Below are 21,607 nucleotides of genomic sequence, written 5' to 3'. Positions count from 1 at the left end.
GCCTCTGCCTTTCAAGTGCTGGGATTAAAGGCGTGTGTCACCACTGCCCGCGCCATTCTTTAAAAAAAAAATTACATTTTATTTGGGGGAGGTATAGTGGGGAACTTGCCACGAAAGACAAGTATTTATTAAGTACTTAATTGTGTGAGTGTTACTGTAAAACTACAAGCTCTGAGCCTAAGTTAACTTATATGAATTTGGTAGATGATACTATAAGTACAGTAAGAAAAAAAAGGAAAATGGGAATCAAGATCGTCAAGTATCAAAATTAAATAGAGTGGCCAGAACGGTTTCTCTGGGGCTAATTTGAGCACAAACATGAATCTTGTAGATTTCTTAGTACAGAGCCACGCAAGGCGGAAAGCAACAAGCAAGAAAGTGCTCTGGTTTCTGAGGCTGAGTAAGCAATCGAAATACTAAGTGTAATCTCCACAGGTTAGGAAGTGAGGCAGGTCTTGGTGTTTCATTGGCAAATGGAAAGCCAAGGGATAGCTCTGCGTCTGTGTTCTTTTTTATTGATAGTCTCTGGTATCGCTTTTAAATTAGGGAGACAAAGTTAAGAGGGGATGGCTATTGCTAGGGAATCACACTTTTTTTTTTAATAGAAAAGACACTTTGAGTACGAATATGGACGTCCTTGCTTTTAGCTCTAGAAATAATCTCAGCGCACTAACTCTAGACCAGAGGAAATGTGCTGCCAACCGATTTCTGCTCCGGGTAATAATGACTGGACTAACGTTGGCATTGCTCCGGGGTCAATCAGTGGACTAAGCTTTAGGATCCCGCCGCGCGTGCGCACCGCCGCCGGCACGTTGTTACTGCGGCTGCGCGGCTAAGGTCCCGCCTTCCCTCGTCACGTGCTGTAGGGACCGCAGCGTGGCGGTGGCTCTGGCGGTAGCGACGGCGGGCCGTAGGGCAACCGGGAGGTTTCCGGTTCCGGTGTAACGTTCGGGCTCCGTCTCAGGGGCTGAAGTTTGTGAGGTGAGTAGTGGCCCCGCGCCCGAGAGGATAGTCTTCGGTTCGAGCGGCTGGACAGGGCGGGAGTGCTCGGCGGGAAGCAGGCTGAGAGGAACCGCTGGTTCTGTTGGTGGAAGGAGTCAGAATGGGCTTGCTGAAGGAAAAGGGCGGGGGCGGGAAGGAGCAGGGTGGGCAGACCTGCTCTGAGGTGAGGAGTTAGGTCGGACTCGGTCGGGCGGGGGCCAGTTGGAACGATAGCAAAGACGGGAGCATGGGGGTTCCAGGGGCTTGTAGCTTAGAAAAGTAAGGAATTCCTTCGGAAGATGGGATTCTGCTACCTGCTCATTCAGAAGACAGCGTTCTGCCGTCCTCCCCTTTCCCTCCACCCCAGCCCCCCACCGACGCGCACGCCTCCTCGCTGTTATAGTTGAACATTTGGTTAGTGACAACTCTAGTGACTGAAACTTTCTTCTCCATTGACTGTTTCGTTTGCAAATTGGGGTCGAATTTGAAGACATCCATTTGTTAGTCTATTGCTTCGGTTCACATCCAATCTGCTAACAGGCTTCACCTTTTACTTTGGGTTTTGAAAATTGCTTAAACTTTCTAGCCTATTACTCAGTTGTGGTGGGTTGTAAGTCCCATTAACTCGAGGACTCTTGGCTGTTTTGTTCGCTGCTGTATATATGTGTTCTTACATGCAGTAAGTACTCTGCTTGACATGTAATAGTATCTTAACTATTTATTGAGTGGAGTGTTATGTCAGATGTTCCCATTTTCTACGATGAGTATCCTGAGACTCTGGGGAATTAACTTGCTTGCCTAAGGGCTTATAAATGGTGGTGCTTACTATATTCTCTCTTCAGTAGGCTTTCTTCTCCCCTTTTAGTGCCTGTGTTTGCTTTCTTTTTGATAGGCATATACTGCTATCTCATGATGGCCCCAAAAACCTATCCCAGGATTATTCATAAAACTTGTCACTGAGAAACCTTCCAGCTTCATTCAGATGTATTAAATACTCTGTGTTGACAGATCTTATGAGAGATAAATCTGTCAAGAATGTAGGAGCTAATTAGACTGCATCTTTTTTGTTTCATGACAATGTCTCTTGTAGCCACCGGTGATGTTGAACTCTGTAGCCAAGGCTGGACTTGAACTTCTGATTCCCCTTGTGCTGGGTTCACAGGCTTGTATGATCATTCTGAGGTTGCATCTTTTAGATGTCTTTAAACATCTTGAAAGTAATTCCCAGATCATGGCAGTACTAAGAGGAGGTCAGCTGGGAAGTTGAGGTCAGTGCAGTCAATTGATTGACATACAGCCAATTAGGAAGAAAATCAGAAACTAAGTTATCTTTATGCTGGTGAAGATGTTTGAGATTTAAGATTACCTAAATGTAAGCATGAATAGTGTTGAAATTTTTCACCAACTCGCATTAAGTAATAAAAAATCATTCTGTTGTGTAGAATGCTCACCACCATGAATAAAACTACAGAGAAATGTGACAATGTTCTTAAGGATTATGAGATTTAATACAGGAGGACTGACTTGAATAAACCCTCTTACTTGTATCTATTAGAAAAGTTTTTAGATGAAAGTTGGGTTAGAGAATGCCTTCCAGAGTAGAAGTAAGTACGATTGACTTCTAGATTGACTCTTCAGATGCTCTGTTTGCCTATTCTTTGTATGACAGAATCAGAAGTTAGAACCCATTCTTCGGATTAGGTTATTCCTAGTTTGTTTGTTTGTTTGTTTGTTTTTTGAGACAGGGTTTCTCTGTGTATCTTTGGCTGTCCTGGAACTCACTCTGTAGACCAGGCGACCTCGAACTCAGAAATCCGCCTGCCTCTGCCTCCCAAGTACTGGGATTAAAGGCGTGCACCACCACTGCCCGGCTTGTTTATTCTTTAGGTAGCATTGATGACTGATGCTGAGTTAGAATTAAAACATCAGATGAGGGGCTGGTGAGATGGCTCAGCAGGTAGGAGCACCTACTGCACTTCCAGAGGTCCTGAGTTCAATTCCCAGCAACCACATGGTGGCTCACAACCATCTGTAATGGGATCCAATGCCCTCTTCTGATATGTCTGAAGAAAGCAACAGTGTAGTTACATACATAAAAATCTTACATACATAATAAAGCTTAAAAGAAAAACCATCAAATGAGTGGGGCATGGTGGGATGCTCCCAGAATTCCTTACTGGGCAAATGGAGACAGGAGAATTGTCAAGTGTTGAGTTCTGTATGAGCTACACTGTAAGACCGAATCTCAAAAATCAAGAAAGCTAATGGGACCCCTTCCTTCCTTCCTTCCTTCCTTGGTTTTAGGGACAGTACTCCCCTTTGTATGAAGTGGAGGACATGCCTAGGCTTTGAAAATAGGAATGGGGAAAGTGCTCCTGTTGTGCTATTATCTGGACTGTTGTGTTTTCCTTCCTCTGACTACTGCTTGGTTTCTTTCAGGTATAGTATTTTGTTCCATTTGAGCTCCCACTCTTCGCTTCTCCAAAATGTCACTGTCTAAGCGGGAGCTGGACGAGCTGAAACCATGGATAGAGAAGACAGTGAAGAGAGTGCTGGGCTTCTCAGAGCCCACGGTGGTCACAGCAGCGTTGAACTGTGTGGGGAAGGGCATGGACAAAAAGAAGGCGGCTGGTGTGTACCTCTCTGACTCTTCTGACGTAACATGTATATTGATTCCAAACACTGATTTGAACTTCCCCAGGTTGTCCCTATTTGGAGCATCAAAGGAAAGGTGGGGCTAGCCCCTTCTCCTTTTGTTGTTGTTGTTTTGTTTTGTTTTGTTGAGTCAAGGTTTTCTGTGTCTGGCCTAGAACTCATAGAGATCCACCTGCTTCTGCCTCCTAAGTGCTGGGATTAAAAGTGTGCACCACTCCCCCCACCTCCTTTTTTATTTAAAAGACAGGGTCTCATGGAGCCCAGCCTGGCTTCCAACTCACTAGCTGAGGATGGCCTAAAATTTAGTCTACTTCCTCTACATCAGCAACTCTCGACCTGTGGGTTTTGACCAGGGGTCGACTGTCAGATATCATGCATGTCAGCTGTCTTACATTACGGTTCATATTGTTAGCAAAATTACAGTTATAAAATAATTTTATGGTTGGGGGTCACTACAACATGAAGAACTGTATTAAAGAGTGGAGTCATCAGGAAGGTTGAGAACTGCCACCCTACATCCTGAATTCTGGGATCACAAGCATGCACCACACCTGACTTACACTGATTGGAGATGGAGGAAACCAGGACCTAGGCAAGCACTCTGCTAACTGAGCCACACCTCTATCCTTAGTTTTTCTTCTGTTACAATGGGAAGAGCTTAAATAACCAATTTCTCTCTCTTTTATTATTTGTGGTACACTATGAATTATAATCTTTGGTCACCATACCAAGTCACCTAAGTCAAATTTGTTTAGGAAATATACTTCAATCAAAGACTGATTCTGATTAGCATCTCAAAATACGAAAGTATAAGATACATGAAAGGCGCAAGGAGGTAGATTTTGTTATGGATAGTCTTCCATAATTTGTTGTGTAAGTTAAGGTGATATTTTATCTTAAACTGGTTTTAGGGTGCTAAGGATTGTACCCAGGCCCTTGTACCTGCCTAGCAAATTATTTTTTACAGAGCTACATTCCTAGCCCTCATTTTAAACTTTGATGTTCAATTTAAGCATCAAAAGAAAAGTGACAATCCCAGCACTTGGGAGGCAGAAGCAGGCAGATTTCTGACTTTGAGGCCAGCCTGCTCTACAGAGTGAGTTCCAGGACAGCCAGGGCTACACAGAGAAACCCTGTCTCAAAAAACCAAAAGGGGGGGGGAAAAAAAAAAAAAAAAAAAAAAAATTAAAAACTTTCCCCTCTTTTTTTTAGTCTGCTGTTTATTACATGTCTGGTATTGTACCTTTTTAATCTGTGACCTCTGTTTCCTGTCAGATCACCTGAAACCTTTTCTTGATGATTCCACTCTCCGATTTGTGGATAAGCTGTTTGAAGCTGTGGAGGAAGGCCGAAGCTCAAGACATTCCAAGTCTAGCAGTGACAGAAGTAGAAAACGAGAGTTAAAGGTAGGTCATGGTTTGTTACCTAATAAGCTCAGGAGTGTTTGGAACACTGAGAAGTGTGCTGCGCTTACCTGGCTCACACTTGCCATCTACTATTGGCACACCTAGTGTTGGGGCTGGGGATAGAGCTCATTAATAGAGTGCTTGCCCGACATGCATGAGGCCCTGGGCTCAGACCAGGACTGCAACAAATAAATAGAGGTAGAAACAACAAAATAGAATACCCGATGTTCTGGAAGGATCCTTAAACATTAAAGTAGAGGGGTAGGGTTTTTATTATCATGGTCTATGAGCAAAGTTCATTTGAAGTAGTTCAAAGAAGTAATTGATAGCTTTGTCCTTTTTTCACACATGGTTTTATTTTCACCATTCCCTCCTTACTCCTATAAATTGATGGATCCAAGAATCTTGGACTGTTTGAAGCCTAGATGTGCTTCAGAATGTCTCTACTGCTTCCTGACTGTAGACCTCATTCTTCCTCATTCATAGATTTTTATTTAATATACATGTAGATAAAATGCCTAAAAACATCTACCATATAGTCCACATTGTTCTGCACCCTACTGAGGGTCACTGTCTCTATGAGTGGGCCAAGTAAAAGAGTCAGAAGTACTCCCTTTTCTACTAAGTGCAAATTCTGTGGTTGCTATGTAGTCGTGGCCTTTTAGCATGAGCAGTGTCAGTGGCTGGTCTCTCTTACCTCAGTTCCCTAATGTAGCCAGTTTCTTTATCTCACTTCCCTTTGACTCTGTTAGATTTTTGGTTGGTTTATTCTGAGATAGGATCTCACTATCTAGCTAGCTCAGGCTGTCCTAGAGCTATGATGTGCCCGAGTGCTAGGATTACATGTGTGTACCACCATGATAAGGCTGTCTTGTCTTCAGTAAGTTTTCTTTTGCTTATGGATCTTTCTTAAAGACTCCCTTTTAAGTTTTTATTTATGTATATTTATATGTATGCACACAGGTGCACACATAGATCAGAAGAGGGTGTCAGATCCCCTGGGGTTTGAGTTATAAGTAGTTGTGAGCCACTACATAGTTGCTGGGATCGAACTTTTGTCCCTGGAAGACAGTGCTCACTCTTAACCTCTAAATCATCTCTCCAGCTCTTGTTTTGGGTTTTTGAGACCAGATCTTGCTACCAAGCCCAGGTTGTCCTCAAGCTCAGAGGTTCTCCTGGCCCAGCCTCCTGAATGCTGAGATTCTAAGCATGTACCATCATCATACCCAGCTCTAAAGTGCTTTTGATACCTTGCATATCAGTTGCTTTTCCTGAGATACACACAAAGTAAGCAGTGTCTGCTTGGGGTCTGTAGCCGTGCTTTATGACCAAGAAAAATAGAAATCCTATCCATTTTGCTTTTTGAACATTATAGAGTGATCAGAGAAGGGAGACTTAGTTCTTGACTTAAGTCAGTCTGCTATTTAGGAGTGAGGAGTTGCAATAAATCAGTCACAGGTTACAAAATATGAGTAGCAGCTTTGTATAAATTTACAGCTGATTATAGAATTTCAGACTGTGTTAAACTTAAGAGGAGATGATTAGACCACATGCTGTACAGATCAACACAGTGAAGATTATGTTACAATAGTACATGCTTCTGTAAATGCCAAGCTCATGCTGTGAATGAATTAACTACATTGGGTGGGATAGTAGAAATGGTTTCTTGAGGGAGATATCTAGGTAGCATGGGATATGGGTCCCATTTTTGGTCCATTCAAGTCCCCACTCCACACAATATATTATGGGAGAGTCCTTTTTCTTGAACTGTAGGAGTTCCAGGAAGCGCTCGCCCCTGGCTGAGGATATGTCCTTGCAAAACACGAGCCCTCCTAGTGAAGAGGGGATGTCACCCAAAGCCTACCACCGGTGTGTACATTTGCTTTTTCCCATTGTCCCTTCCAGTTGGCCACTCTTGGTCCTATTAAATTCATTTTGCAAATTAGTCAACATATTTGAGTTCCCATTGTATGATAAGAAGAAAATGTTATTGGGGAATACTAAAAAAGAACAAGTCTCTTTTCTGGAAGAACTTAGATTTTAATTGGGAGAAAGTAGTACCTAACCCTTGGCAGTGTCAGCAGTATAATGTGATCTAATATGAGCCGAGCTCTAAGTGCTGAGAGGATGTGAAAGAACAGTTGGATCAGAGTGGGATGAGATAATGAGGAGAACTTCCTGGAGGAGGTGAGTTTTAGACAGGATTTGTGGGAAAGGAGGAAGAGCATTACAAACGTAGGCAGTAGCACTGGCAAAGATCTTGAGATGGGAACATTTATCAGAACATGGGAATGAAATTTGCTTGAATGGGGTAGGACAATGATGAAGTTGGGTGAAATGGTCCACTTGGTGGAGTATCTAGAAGACCCTGCTTCTTGCAAGTAGTTATTTGAAAGACTGTCATATTCCCCTGGGAAAACCACAGGATGCTGGTAGGGGTTGGGATGGTTCTTCCTTTTTCCCCTAGGGAGGGATACAATTCTTCTTTCATCTTTGGTTCCTTTAGGAGGTGTTTGGTGATGACTCTGAGATCTCAAAGGAATCATCAGGGGTAAAAAAGCGGCGAATACCCCGTTTTGAGGAGGTAGAAGAAGAGCCAGAGGTGATCCCTGGACCTCCGTCAGAAAGCCCTGGCATGCTAACGAAGCTCCAGGTAGTTAAAAGAAACAAAGGGATTTTGTGAGTTGAAGCACATGGGTCCACGATCACAGAGATCATGATTTGAGTGTGTTAACCGTTTGGGGAAGGTTTATTTTTTCCTTTATATTTTAGCAGTCCTTGGTTTGATCAGAAGTAACCCAACTAAGGATTATTGAAATTGTATTTATTGAGCACCTAGTGTGTTACATCATCGTTTGCCCAAATTGTCTGCCTCATCATTGTTGGAAAAATGAAATGATAGCACTTAGCTTGACTATATCCTTAGAGCTTCTTTTTGCTCTTTGTTAGGACATAGGGGCTGATAACATGATCATTAACATTTTTAAAGACAAGGTCTTTTAATTTAGCCATGGCTGGCCTTCAATTCACTATGTATAGACCAGGCTGGTCTCAGACTCAAGAGATCTGCCTACTACTGCTTCCCAAGTGCTGTGCTTCCATGCCTGGCTGATAACCATAATTTTTAAACATAATATGAATTTTTATATGCATGCAAGAACCTGTGGGAGTTAGGGAAGTGTCAGATACCCTAGAAATGGTTGTGAGCCTCCATGTGAATGCTGGGACCTGAACTCAGGTCCTGTACAAGAGTGGTTGGTGCTTTAGCTCTCAACCATCTCTGTAGTCTCCCTGCCCCACTTTAATATAGTAGTTTGTTAGGGAGTGTGCATGCACTGCTTTCCCTCCTTTTAGATTTGTGAGAGGTTAAGGTATTAATGCCTTATCCAAAGAAATACAGGCAGAAAGTGTAGCGCAGTTCTAACCTCATATTGTCGAGTCTCAGTCACAGTAGTAATATATACTACCTAATATACCAATCCTTGGAGGGAAAAGATTGAAAATTTCTAGTGCTTAAGGATACAGGCTTACCTTTAGTAAATTTTCTTGTCTATGGTATAAATTATATATTATAGAGACATTCACAAAATTTTAGGTCTCTAGAACTGAATGCTTTTTCATTTAGGACCATTTATGGGAGAAATTAACCTTTTCCACCTTTCCCTCTGGAGAACAGATCAAACAGATGATGGAGGCAGCAACACGACAAATCGAGGAAAGGAAGAAACAGCTGAGCTTCATCAGCCCCCCTGCACCTCAGGTACTGTGCCCGATGGCTCCGAAAAGAAGAGTTAGCACACAGTTTGTTGTCATTCATCCACATGGGAGTCCAGCAAGGGCTCCAGTTGTCCACCATAATCTGCCATGGTGTGTATGTATCTGTATGCCTATCTATCTCACACTCTCGGATTTCTTTTAATCTCTGTCTTATAGCCAAAGACACCTTCTTCTTCCCAACCAGAGCGACTTCCAATCGGCAACACCATTCAGCCCTCCCAGGCTGCTACCTTTATGAATGATGCCATTGAGAAAGCAAGGAAAGCTGCTGAGCTGCAAGCCCGAATCCAGGCCCAGCTGGCATTGAAGCCAGGGCTTATTGGCAATGCCAACATGGTGGGCCTAGCTAATCTCCATGCCATGGGCATAGCTCCACCGTGAGTATCTTTCACACAATCCCCTATCACTTCTAAAATTTCTGGAGTAGTTAGTTAAAGGTAATTTACTTGAGTGTTACTGACCTTTTTTTTTTTTTCTTTTTTTAAAAGATTTATTTATTTAGTTATGTGAGTACACTGTCCTTGTCTTCAGACAAACCACAAGAGGGCATCATATCCCATTCTAGATGGTTGTGAGCCACCATGTGGTTGTTGGGAATTGAACTCAGGACCTTTGGAAGAGCAGTCAGTGCTTTTAACTGCTGAGTCATCTCTCCAGCCTTTTACTGTTTTTTTCTCAAAGAACATTAAATAATTTCTTATAGTTTCTTTCTTTTTTTTTTTTTTTTTTTGGTTTTTCAAGACAGGGTTTCTCTGTGTAGCCCTGGCTATCCTGGAACTCACTCTGTAGACCAGGCTGGCCTCAAACTCAGAAATCCGCCTGCCTCTGCCTCCCAAGTGCTGGGATTAAAGGCATGCGCCACCACTGCCCGGCCTCATATTTTTAAGTATATGATTTAAATTCAGTTACATTTATTTTTGGCTTTATTGGAGTTTGTTGTCTACTTAGAACTGGTAGAACTAAAATAATATTTTCTACTTAATAATGGAGGTAAGAATGGAATCAGATTTCTGGGTTTATTACTTAAGAGCTTCAGCCATTAAACAATATTGGTCAAGACCATATGTTAGACTGGTGGCACATGGTGGCATATGTCTGCAACTCTGTTACTCAGGAGGAAGAAGCAAGGATAGTGAGGTAAATAAGAATCTAGACTAGTCTACATAGCAAGTTGTAGGCCAACCAGAACTACGTAGCAAGACCCTGATTGGTCTGGCATCCCAAGACTAATTCAAGAACTTAGGAGCAGATGATAGAGTTGTTTTCTATGCATCCTAATAGTAGAACATCTGGCTAGTATGCAGGAGGCCTTGGGTTCTCAGAGCCCTTGAACCACCACAGAAGGGGTGGGGTGGAGGGGAATGACCTGAAAGATGGCTCAATGGTTAAACCACTGGCTGCTCTTCCAAAGGATTTAGGTTCAATTCTTAGTATCCACATGATGGCTCACAGTTGTTTGTAACTCCAGTTCTGTAGGATCCAATGCACTTATATAAACATACATGTAGGCAAAACGCCAGTACACGTGAAATAACAAAAGAAGGCAGGGGTGAGGGTAGAGGTGACAAGGTGGCTTAGTAGTTAAGAGCACTTGCTGCTGTTCCAGAAGACCAAGGTTTGGTTCCCAGCATCCACAAGTTTGCTAACAGCCATCTATAAGTCCGGTTCTGGAGGACCTGAAAATAAATTTTGAAAAAAGAGAAAAAATTGGGAATAAAATAAGATTAGAGAATAGCCAGGTGGTGGTGGTGGCACAATCCTTTCAGTATTTAGGAGGCAGAGGCAGAGAAGTCTCTGAGTTTGAGGTTGGTCTAGTCTACATAGTGAACTCCAGGAAAGCCAGGGCTATACGGAGAAATCTTATCTCAAAAAACCAAGATGGGGGTGGGGGAACCAAATTTTTCTCTATATGATTTTGGAATTAGTTTCATTTGGTTCTGCCTATATCCAAATACTCAGTTTGATGTATTTTTTTTGTGTGAGCCCATGAACTTGAATGCACTGTACAAATGCTCTAACACTGAGTGAGATATATCCTTAGCCTGGTTTGATGTTTTATATTAACTCTTAGCTAAAGACAGAACTAATTTACATTGTTTTTTTTTTTTTCTGTTTTGTTTCATTTCAAGATTTATTTATGTGTATGAGTATTTTGCCCGCAGTTATATCTGTATAGCTTATGGGTAAATGGTGTCCTCAGAGGTCAGAAAGAGGCATAGGATTCTCTAGAACTCAAGTTACACATAGCTGTAAGCCCCAGTGGAAGCTGAAACTCAAACCCAGGTCCTCTGTTAGAGTAGCCAGCGCTCCTAACTCAGCCATCTCTTCAGTCCCCCTACTTTGGTTGTTTTTTTGTTTTTTTTAAATCGAGATTTTTACTAAGCACTGAGGAGATTGCCTTCCCTAAGGTTAATTTACAGTTGTCTTTGATAAGTGAGGTGCCCTTTGTTTTCTGTTGGGTTTTCCTTGCTTCGGTGTTCCATGTAGGATTTATTTCTTTGTGGGATGTTTTGTTTTGTTTTTTTCAGGAAAGTAGAGTTAAAAGATCAGACTAAGCCTACCCCACTGATCCTGGATGAGCAAGGCCGCACTGTAGATGCAACAGGCAAGGAGGTGGAGCTCACACATCGCATGCCCACCCTGAAGGCAAACATTCGGGCTGTGAAGAGGGAACAGTTTAAGCAGCAACTAAAAGAAAAGCCATCAGAAGACATGGAATCTAATACGTTTTTTGACCCCCGAGTCTCAATTGCCCCTTCCCAGCGCCAAAGACGCACTTTTAAATTCCATGACAAGGGCAAATTTGAGAAGATTGCTCAGCGATTACGGACAAAGGTAATTTAGAATTTAAGAAGCTGACACAAAGACACTTTTAGGTCCATGTTTTTGGGAAACAATTTAAAACAATGAGTAACTGGTTTAAGTGCTATCTATATTCTTAGAATATTTGTTGTTTACTAGATTTCTCTTTCTAACTGCTTTCTGCTTGTGTAGAAATTGTTCCATTGACCCACACAGTTGAGAAAAACAGTTCAAAGCCAATTTCTTGACTTCTTTCAATGAATGAAAATTTACTACGGGAAATCTATGTGCTTGGGAGAGTTGGATTGACTGTAGTTAAGTGAGGTTTTCGTAGAATCCCACTAATGTATGTCCACTGCAAACACATAATATGAGTGAAAGGAGAGACAAGAGTCAGGGGAGTAAGTAAGCTGAATAAAAAATAAGGCAGTTTCTCTCAAATCCTTTACAAGTTGTGAATTGTTACATTAGGTATTAGAATTTAATAAGGGTTAAATTTGTTGTTAAGTTTGTGACTCTACAATTTTCCTTTGCTCCTTTACTATAGAAACTTACCTTTCTATCTTGTTTGCTCTTGCTCTTAGGCTCAGTTGGAGAAGCTGCAAGCAGAGATTTCACAGGCTGCTAGGAAAACAGGCATTCATACTTCAACTAGACTTGCCCTCATTGCTCCTAAAAAGGAGCTAAAGGAAGGCGACATTCCCGAGATTGAGTGGTGGGACTCTTACATCATCCCCAATGGCTTTGACCTGTGAGTTTGTTAGTTACCAAGAGAAAGGTGCTGCACACACATCAAATAACACTTTAAATGCAAAGGAAATAGATAACTATACAAATATATTTTCAAACTATCTTGAGTTATATTTAGCTTTTGGGGTTAGTGTATCAAAATCAGAAACAAATAAGACAAAGTGAGTCTGAAAAACATATATTCACTTTATTTTTGCAGTGCTGGGGGATGAACCCAGGACCTATTTTATCTTGACATACTTTATGAGTTTTATGGTTTTTTTTTTTTACTATGTAGTCTGTATATTTTACATATTTATAAAGATTTGTTTATAGGTCTAGGGACCTAGTTCATTAGTTGACCATGTGCCTAGCATGTAGAAGGCATTTGGGCTTGATCTCCAGAACTAAGAAAAAAGAAAAAATTTTGTTTTTTCCCCCCTTTAAATTTAATTTAGTGGTATGTGTGTGCGCGCGCACGCGCGTGTGTGCACATGTGTGTGTGTGTGTACGCGCGCGTCTGTGCGCCTGTACGTGTACAGGTATGCCAACATATAGAGGTCAGTAGACAGTTTTTGTCAGTTTTTCCTTCTGCATTGTTGAAGATGCAGGGGGTTGGGGGTGGGGTGTCTCTCCTGTTAGCTCCAGTGTGTTACACATAGGATCTTGCCGCCCATTCACTTTTTCCAGTTCCTATTTTGTTGTAAGAATGCTGGAATTTCAGGTGTGTGCCATTATAGTCAGCTTTTTATAAAATTCTTATTGTATGTGCATGAATAGCCTGCATGTGTATGGGTGTGCATCACATGTTTCCTAGTACCTGAGGAGGGCAGAAAAGAGTGCCAGATGTCCTCTGGAAAAGCAGAAGTGGATTGTTTTGTTTTGATTGGTTGGTTGGTTAGTTGTTGGTTTTATTTATTTATTTATTTATTTATTTATTTATTTATTTTGGTTTTGTTGTTTTGCTTATTGAGACACGATTTTTCTGGGTAGCCCTGGCTGTCACTCTGTAGACCAGGCTGGCTTTAGCCTTCCAAGTCCTGGGACTAAAGGTGTTCAACACCACTGTCCAGCCTAGTAGAAGTGTCTTAGCCATTGAGCCACCTCTCTAGTCCTCTCACTTTATTTAGTAACTGATTTCTTTTCGTTCTTTTTTTTGTAGGTTTTTTTTTTTGTAGGTTTTTTTATTTTTGTTTTCCAGGGAGAGATTTGATATAGAATCTCACTATGTAGCTGTGGCTGGCTTGGAACTTACTATGTAGAGTGTCCTTTAACTCAAAGACATCCACTTGCCTCTATCTCCTGGGTGCTAGGATTAAAGGTGTGTACCACCACTCCTGGCATCTTTTTGAAGTAGGCATCTTTTTGAAGTATCAGTAATACTAGTAATACTCAGAGCCTTATGCAATTTAAGTAAGTGCTTTACTACAGAATTATATCCCTATCTCTAGAACAAAGGTTTTTTTTTTTTTTTTTTTTTTTTTTTTTTTTTTTTTTTTTTTTGGGTTTGGTTTGGTTTGGTTTTTGGAGACAGGGTTTCTCTGTATAGCCTTGGCTCTCCTGGAACTCACTCTGTAGACCAGGCTGGCCTCGAACTCAGAAATCCGCCTGCCTCTGCCTCCCAAGTGCTGGGATTAAAGGCGTGCGCCACCACCGCCCGGCTGTAGAACAAAGGTTCTTAATTTATTGGTCAAATAATGATAATAAACTTTTATTAGCATAGTGTAATTGAGTTTGCTTAGTTGGTAAACTACTACTTGCTGTTCAGTCTAGGGTATGAATTCAGTAGCTAAAAAGCCAGGTATGGGAACTTGGAAATTAAGAGCATTTGATTAAATTAACCTAGCATCCATATGATGACTTACAACCACCTGTAATTCCAGTTCCAGGGGATCTAACTCCCTCATCTGACCTTTGCAAGTACCAGACACACACATGGTACACATACATAAATGCATAGCGAACACAAAGCAGCCTGTGTGTGTGTGGAGAGAGAGAACAGGTGTGTGCATGCAAAGCATGATATAATGGTGTGGACCTGTAATCCCAGCACTAGGCAGGACAGAGATAGGAGGATCCCTCCAGCAGACCAGTCTATAAGGTGGAGAACAATTGGGCAAGTCACTCAGTGTCAGCCTCTGGCCTCCACTCAAGTGTACATACATATGCACAATATACACATGTCAAGAGCTTTTTTAGAGAACTTTGCATCTATGTCTTCATTCTGATAATGGCTTTAGGAGCCTGTGTTATAACCTTTTTTTCTTTTCAAACTATTTATTTGTCAGCCTGTTTCTTGGTGACACATTGTTACTAATCAGAAAATACATTTGGGGCTGGAGAGATGGCTCAGTGGTTAAGAGCACTGACTGCTCTTCCAGAGGACCCAGGCTCAATTCCCAGCACTCACATGACAGCTCACAATTGTTTTTAACTCCAGTTCCAGGGATTTGTGTGAGGCGGAATCTGGCAACTGTACACAGACAAATATGCAGGCAAAGCACCAGTACACATAAAATAAAAATTAATCAAAAGAAGAAAACAGGCTGCCCATCGGGGATACTGAGGCTGATACTAAGATTGGGAATGGCTAGTATACAGAAGATGTGCAACTTTTTTTTTTTACTTATTTATTTTTACTTCATGTACATTTGTTGTTCATATCTATGTCTGTATGAGGATGGTGGATCTGCTAGAACTGGAGTTTGGTGGGTCTAGAACTAGAGTTACAGACAGCTGTGATCTGCCATGTGATTGCTGGAAATTGAACCTGAATCCTCTGGAAGAACAGCCAGTGTTCTTAGCCACCGAGTTCTTAGCCCCAACATGTGCAACTTTTATGAGATCCCATTTTTTTGTTTTGAAAATTATGTGTAGGTCTGGAGAGATGGCTCATTGGTTAAGAGCACTGACTGCTCTACCAGAGGTCCTGAGTTCAATTCCCAGCAACATGGTGGCTCATAGCCATCTGTAATGGGATCTGATACCCTCTTCTAGTATGTGTCTGAAGAGAGTGACAGTGTACTCACATACACATAAATCTTTTTTAAAAAAAAAAAAAAAGGAAAGGAAGAAAAGAAAGAGGAAGAAAGAAAGAAAATAAATTATGTGTAACCTAAGTTCATGGTATAGGTAGTACATAATAAATACAGTGGAACACAAAGAGAATGGATATTTTTTCTTTTTCTTTCTTTCTTTCTTTCTTTCTTTCTTTTTTTTTTTTATTATAATTTACTTATTTTATGTGAGTACACTGAAACTGATTCAGACACACCATAAGAGGTCACCAGATCCCGTTACAGATGGTTGTGAGCCACCACGTGGTTGCTGGGAATTGAACTCAGGATCTCCGGAGTGCTCTTAACCACCTAGCCATCTCTCCAGCCCGAGGATGGATATTTTTTCAATGTGTTTCTAGACTGTTTTTTGTTTGTTTGTTTGTTTGTTTGTTTGTTTTCTAGGCTATTCTTGGTATCATCTCTACCCACATATCTTGTTTTCTCTTCTTCCTCCAATTTTAGTACAGAGGAAAATCCCAAGAGAGAAGATTATTTTGGAATCACAAATCTTGTTGAACATCCAGCCCAGCTTAATCCTCCAGGTAATGTACAGATTATCCAACTAAGGTTCTAGAACATGCAGCATTAGCCACAGAATGCATGAGCTCTCTTCCTGTGCTTTCCAACCTATAGCCATATGTGATTTTTTTTTTTATTTGCATTGGTGTTTTGCCTGCATGTATGTCTATGTGAGGGTGTCAAATTCCCTAGAACTGGAATTGCAGACAATTTTGAGCTGCCATGTGGGTGCTGGGAATTGAACCATGGTCCTCTGGAAGAGGAGCCAATTTTCTCCAGCCATCTCTCCAGCCCTTTGTATTTTAAGTTTTAATTAAGTTAAATGGTAGAGCTAGCCAGTGGCTACTGGGCAACTTTTGTTTTGTTTTTGTTTGTTTGTTTGTTTGTTTTTGTTTTGGTTTTTTTTTGTTTTGGTTTTGTTTTTTTTTTTCCGAGACAGGGTTTCTCTTTGTAGCCCTGGCTGTCCTGGAACTCACTCTGTAGACCAGGCTGGCCTCGAACTCAGAAATCCACCTGCCTCTGCCTCCCAAGTGCTGGGATTAAAGGTGTGCGCCACCACCGACCGGCCTGGGCAACATTGAGATCATTAATTTGTGAATGTTACAAGCTGAACTTTTTGTAATGCTAATTTCACCACCACCAAAAACTTTTGTTTTTGCTCTTAATTTTTATTTATTTTAGTATATTATTTGTTTATTTTGAGAAAGGGTCTCACTCTAGAGACCAGGCTGGAGCTTTTAGAGATCCTCCTGCTTCTGCCTCCTGAGTTGGGATTAAAGGAGTACCCACCTTTCGAGTTCTTCTCCGATGCTCGCCCCCACGCCCCAGTCTATTTTGTTGTTTTTCATGTTCTGGCTTCCTTTAGCATTGTTAGAAGTAAAGCAACAAAATCTAGCTAACTCTTTGGGTGCCCAACAGAGGTGCCACTGTATTACTTATGCTATTTGTTATGAAATATAAGCTATTTGTTCCTGTGTCTGGGTGGGGTAAGGGTTTGTGAAGTGATGCGTCTGTTGGAAACACAAAGGTCTCTAGCCTGAGACACTGATAAATGGAAGATGTGTGCTAATTCGCTCACTTCTCCAAATCACCAGAATTTCTTGGTAAAATTCTCCTAGCAATGGCACCCCATGTGTGTGCAAGTCACATGTTGCTGGCCCCCATTTGTGATCTTTGACTTTATTCAGTCTTTGGGTTTTTTTTTTGTTTGTTTGTTTGTTTGTTTTGGTTTGGTTTTGGTTTTTTTTTTTTTTTTAATTTTTAAATTTTCTTTTATAGTAAAGTCTGTTAGTTTGGTCAAAAGAGATAGGTGGTTTAACTGGTTGTGTTACTACGTTTGTAACCCTGGCACTTTGGGGAATTGTGGTTCGTGGTTCAGTGTAGCATGGGATACAAATGAAGACTCTGTCTCAAAAGGAGAAAAAATTTTGCTTACTTGACTACCATATATACTTGAAGATAGAGACAGCAGAGGTTGTAGTTGTAGGTCTGTTTTCTGTAGTAAGTCACTTAGAACTTTAAGAATTTTCACATAGAACAGCTGATATGCCTTCTTTAAAGGTTATATGCTTACTGGTGGAGCATAATGATGCATGGTCTCGTAATCCTAGCGTCAGGAAGTAGATATAGATAAATCACTTCTAAGTTTGAAGCCAACTTGGGGTCATAAAACCTGTTTCAAACAAACAAAAGAGAGATATGTAGATCCTAAGAGATTTTAATACTTTCCCTCGGGATGAACTGAGATAATGCCATAGTGACAAATTCACTTGGCCATAGTTGCAATAAGTTCAGAAGAATATATTGAGACCTTGAAATAAAGGTCAGACATCCTTTGTCTGAAATGCTTGGGACAGAAGTGTTTCAGATGCTGCTTTTTCAGTCTTTGAGACATTTTCATAGCATTTGAGCATTTCTCATGTGAGAATTTGAAAATATAACAGTCAAAAAGTTTTAATTTCAAGAGATGGGGTGGCTCATCAGATAAAGAACTTGCCACACAGGTGTGAGAGACAATCCCTAGAGCAAGCATCCTGCCTCAGTGCACAAAGTGGAGAACGCTCAAGGAGGACACCAATTAGCCCCTGGTCCACATACACTCAGGCACACACATGTGGATATACATGTATGCCTGCACACCACACATACAAAGCAAGTTAAATTTGAAAAGCTTCCTGGATTTCTGAAACTGGGAATATAACTTGGTTGGTAGAATACTTGTCTAACATGCATTAACCCCTAGGTTGGATCCCAGCCCTACATAAACCAAGTGTGGTGCCATATACTTTTAATGTCAGCATTCAAGAAGCATAGAGACAGGGATATTGGAAGTGCAAGGTCATCCTCATATACCAAATTCAAATACATACTGAATTCCAGACAGGATACATGAGATCCTCTTCAAAAAATCATTTTGGATTTTGGAGTATCGCAGATCTTAGGTTTTTAGATTAGGGACATTCAGCCTATAATATAAATTAAAAACAGGAATTAGGCTTAATTAGATTCTATTTAACTGTTATAAGTATGTATCAAAGGAATATGGGATTTTTTTTTAATTATCAAGTAAACATGCTTTAAAAGTATTGGGGATTTTTTTTTTTTAAGTTTTATTTTACTATCAAGCCCATTGGTTCAGTTAGAGTGAGGTGCTAGTGAAGGTTTAATACTAAGAATCTATGTGTGTATGTGTCTGGGGGTTATATGTGTGTGTGTATGAGCAGATGCCCTTAGTGATCAGAAGCTGGATCGACAGGTGGTTGTTTGTGAGCCACCTAGTGTGGGTACTATATGCCAAAGTTCGGTCCTCTGCAAGAGCAGTGTACAATTTTTTAAATAATAAATTTACTTTTATTTAGGTGTTTATGGGGAGTTGGGCAATGTGCATGTATATGGGTGTATGCCAAACACACACGTATATAGATGCTTTTGGAAGTCAAATCTCCTAGAACTAGAATTTAGAGACATTTATGAACTGCCTATGTAAATATTGGAATTGAATTTGGTTCTCTGGAAGAGCAATAAGTATTCTTAACCACTGAACCATTTCTCCAGCCAGCTCCTTCCAGAGAATTTTCCTCATTTTTTAGTATTGAAGTTGAGGCAGTAGTTAGCATAGCTCTTTGTCAACACAGAATTCATTGTTATATAGGTTAGGGAATTTCAAATTGTATTCCATGGAAGCAGCAAAGTATGGGAGGTGGGACCAGAGTGGAATTCTAGATTCTTTTACTTCCTCAAATTCTTATTCCCTGCTGCTATTTGCACATTGCATTTGCTGAAAGTGTCCAACTTCTTAAAGAAAAAAAAAAAACATTTATGAGCAATAATACTTTCACTTAGTAAAAAATAATCATATTATCCCTCTCACCACTTAAAAATAACAAATAGGTCAAACACAGTTAGTGGATACCTAGAATTCCAGCAGTTTTGAGGTGGAAGCAATAGGACTTTGAGTTCAAGGCCAGTCTGGGCTATAAAGCATGACTATCTCTCAACATCCTCCCTCAGATTCTAGTTTTTTCTAAGTGATGGATACTCACCTAAATGCCTCTATAATTTATGCTTTGGTAACTTTTTTTTTTTTTTTGACAGTTGACAATGATACACCAGTTACCCTTGGGGTATATCTTACAAAGAAGGAGCAGAAGAAACTTCGGAGGCAAACAAGGAGGGAAGCACAGAAAGAGCTACAGGAAAAAGTCAGGCTAGGCCTGACACCTCCTCCAGAGCCCAAAGGTATGTGCCTGCTACCACGGAGTGAGTGAGTGAGTGAGTGAGTGAGTGAGTGAGTGAGTCTGTCTGTCTGTCTGTCTGTCTGTCTGTCTTATAAAGGCACTTTAATGTCTTTGATGGTTTTTGTTTGTTTTTCTAAATCATTTACAGAATTTCTTTTACCTGCGCTGTTTTCTTATGGCAGAACAACACATTCTAGAACACTCATTATAGAAGTCATTTAGAGCTTGTTTGTAATAATTTTTTGTTGTTGATGGTTGTTGTTTTTTTCCCTGCTCTCAAGCTCTGTTTATTTCAAATCTCTGCTCAAAATTCACTTTTTTTTTTTTTTTTTTTTTTTTTTTTTTTTTTGGTTTTTCGAGACAGGATTTCTCTGTATAGCCCTGGCTGTCCTGGAACTCACTCTGTAGACCAGGCTGGCCTCAAACTCAAAAATCCGCCTGCCTCTGCCTCCCAAGTGCTGGGATTAAAGGCATGCGCCACCACCGCCCGGCCCAAAATTCACTTTTTACAATAATTCCTACATTGAAAATTTTATCCAGTTAACTCTACTTTTATAGGGAGTTCAAGTTATCTAAAAAATTCAGTATACTTATAAAAACCATAAGACTTAATTTCTTATTTCTCATTTCTCATTCATGAGCATTAAAAATAAATAAATAAACTCTACAAATACTACAATTATTGTCTTCATAAATACATATATATTTGGGGGATATACCTAGAATAGCATATATAGATAGTAGGTTGTCCTAGCTAGAGAAGTAATTTAAGAGATTAGGAGATTGCTGGGTGGTGGCGGCACATGCCTTTAATCCCAGCACTTGGGAGGCAGAGGCAGGCAGATTTCTGAGTTCCAGACCAGCCTGGTCTACACAGAGAAACCCTGTCTCAAAAAAACCAAAGAGAGAGAGAGAGAGAGAGAGAGAGAGGGAGGGAGGGAGGGAGGGAGGGAGGGATGGATTAGGAGATTGATTGCTGCTTTCTTTCCATTGTAGTGAGAATCTCAAATTTAATGCGAGTATTAGGAACAGAAGCAGTTCAAGACCCTACAAAGGTAGAAGCCCACGTCAGAGCTCAGATGGCAAAGAGACAGAAGTAAGTGGGGTGTGGTGGGGTGGCATAGGGCAGAGCCCAGGACACTACCTTTCCAGACCCTCCTGGGGTTGGTATTGGAGGGAGGGGAGAGTCCTCTGTTGCTCTCTCTTTCCCTTAGCCCTGCCTCTGATCGGCAATGCCTTTCTCACTTGTGGATGTCCTTCCTGTCACGACAGAGCGCATGAAGAAGCCAACGCTGCCCGAAAACTTACAGCAGAACAGAGAAAGGTCAAGAAAATTAAAAAGCTTAAAGAAGACATTTCACAAGGGGTGCACATATCTGTATATAGGTAGGTGTCCACATAGGCAGCTGTCCCTGTTTCTTTTTTGAAACAGTGTCTCTCTACCTAGTCTCAGCTATCCTGGAATTCACTAAGTAGACCAGGCTAGCCTCAAACTCAGAGATCTACCTGCCTCTGCCTCCCTGGTTCTGGGATTAAAGGTGTGGTCAGTCCATCATGCCCTCCTTGCACCTACATTCTCAATATCTTCCCAGTGCTTAGGGCAAAGTCACTGTGGCCTTAAGCATACCTACCACATTACTCTTCTTTTGTGATGAAGACCTCATTTCTCTAGAAAGCACTGTTTTGTTTTGTTTTTTATTACCCTGTCTTTATCCTGATATTCTGTAGTAATAGGCCTTTGATCCACACTCCAGAATATACTTGTACTCTGGAAATATAATTTTTACTTTTGTATTAATGTAATGTCTTCATTTTATCTTTCTAGGTTAAGTTTATATGTGCTTTCTACTTTTTAGATATGCTTATTTCTACTAACTAGTTCTTTATCAGAAGTGGCATCTTATTATAAAACTATTGTTTATTCAGATTAAAATTTTTGGAC

General features: G+C 40.8%; 1 protein-coding gene and 1 long non-coding RNA gene across 7 annotated transcripts in view; one reads left to right on the top strand and one right to left on the bottom strand.

Moving 5' to 3' along the window:
• The first annotated feature begins 826 nt into the window (after positions 1–826).
• Prpf3 (pre-mRNA processing factor 3) overlaps positions 827–21,607 on the top strand; it is a 24,845-nt gene continuing 4,064 nt past the window's right edge. For 2 of the 4 annotated variants that reach the window (XR_013109956.1, XM_034500923.2), the window contains exons 1-12: positions 827–981; positions 3,421–3,612; positions 4,912–5,042; positions 7,549–7,695; positions 8,719–8,802; positions 8,976–9,196; positions 11,348–11,654; positions 12,206–12,372; positions 15,872–15,951; positions 19,523–19,666; positions 20,662–20,761; positions 20,938–21,051. Coding sequence is in view for 3 of the 4 variants with exons in the window: in XM_034500923.2 (XP_034356814.1) it covers positions 3,468–3,612; positions 4,912–5,042; positions 7,549–7,695; positions 8,719–8,802; positions 8,976–9,196; positions 11,348–11,654; positions 12,206–12,372; positions 15,872–15,951; positions 19,523–19,666; positions 20,662–20,761; positions 20,938–21,051 (1,640 nt within the window). In the remaining variant the exon portion in view is untranslated. Of the gene's footprint in view, positions 982–1,194; positions 1,396–3,420; positions 3,613–4,910; positions 5,043–6,815; positions 6,912–7,548; positions 7,696–8,718; positions 8,803–8,975; positions 9,197–11,347; positions 11,655–12,205; positions 12,373–15,871; positions 15,952–19,522; positions 19,667–20,661; positions 20,762–20,937; positions 21,052–21,607 lie in introns of those variants that run through there. The other 2 variants (XM_034500925.2, XM_076932933.1) reach the window with 2 other exon arrangements.
• LOC143442060 (uncharacterized) overlaps positions 9,196–21,607 on the bottom strand; it is a 26,805-nt gene continuing 14,393 nt past the window's right edge. Inside the window, exons 2-4 of one of the 3 annotated variants that reach the window (XR_013109958.1) lie at positions 18,298–18,393; positions 17,364–17,600; positions 9,196–10,495 (exon numbers count right to left, since the gene is read on the bottom strand). This is a non-coding gene — a long non-coding RNA (uncharacterized LOC143442060). Of the gene's footprint in view, positions 10,496–15,944; positions 17,601–18,297; positions 18,394–21,607 lie in introns of those variants that run through there. The other 2 variants (XR_013109959.1, XR_013109957.1) reach the window with 2 other exon arrangements.

The sequence above is a fragment of the Arvicanthis niloticus genome, chromosome 4 (assembly GCF_011762505.2).
Source record: "Arvicanthis niloticus isolate mArvNil1 chromosome 4, mArvNil1.pat.X, whole genome shotgun sequence".
Taxonomy (NCBI): Eukaryota; Metazoa; Chordata; class Mammalia; order Rodentia; family Muridae; genus Arvicanthis; species Arvicanthis niloticus.
Note: the sequence above shows the minus strand (reverse complement) of the source record. Positions and strands in the feature narration are given on the sequence as shown.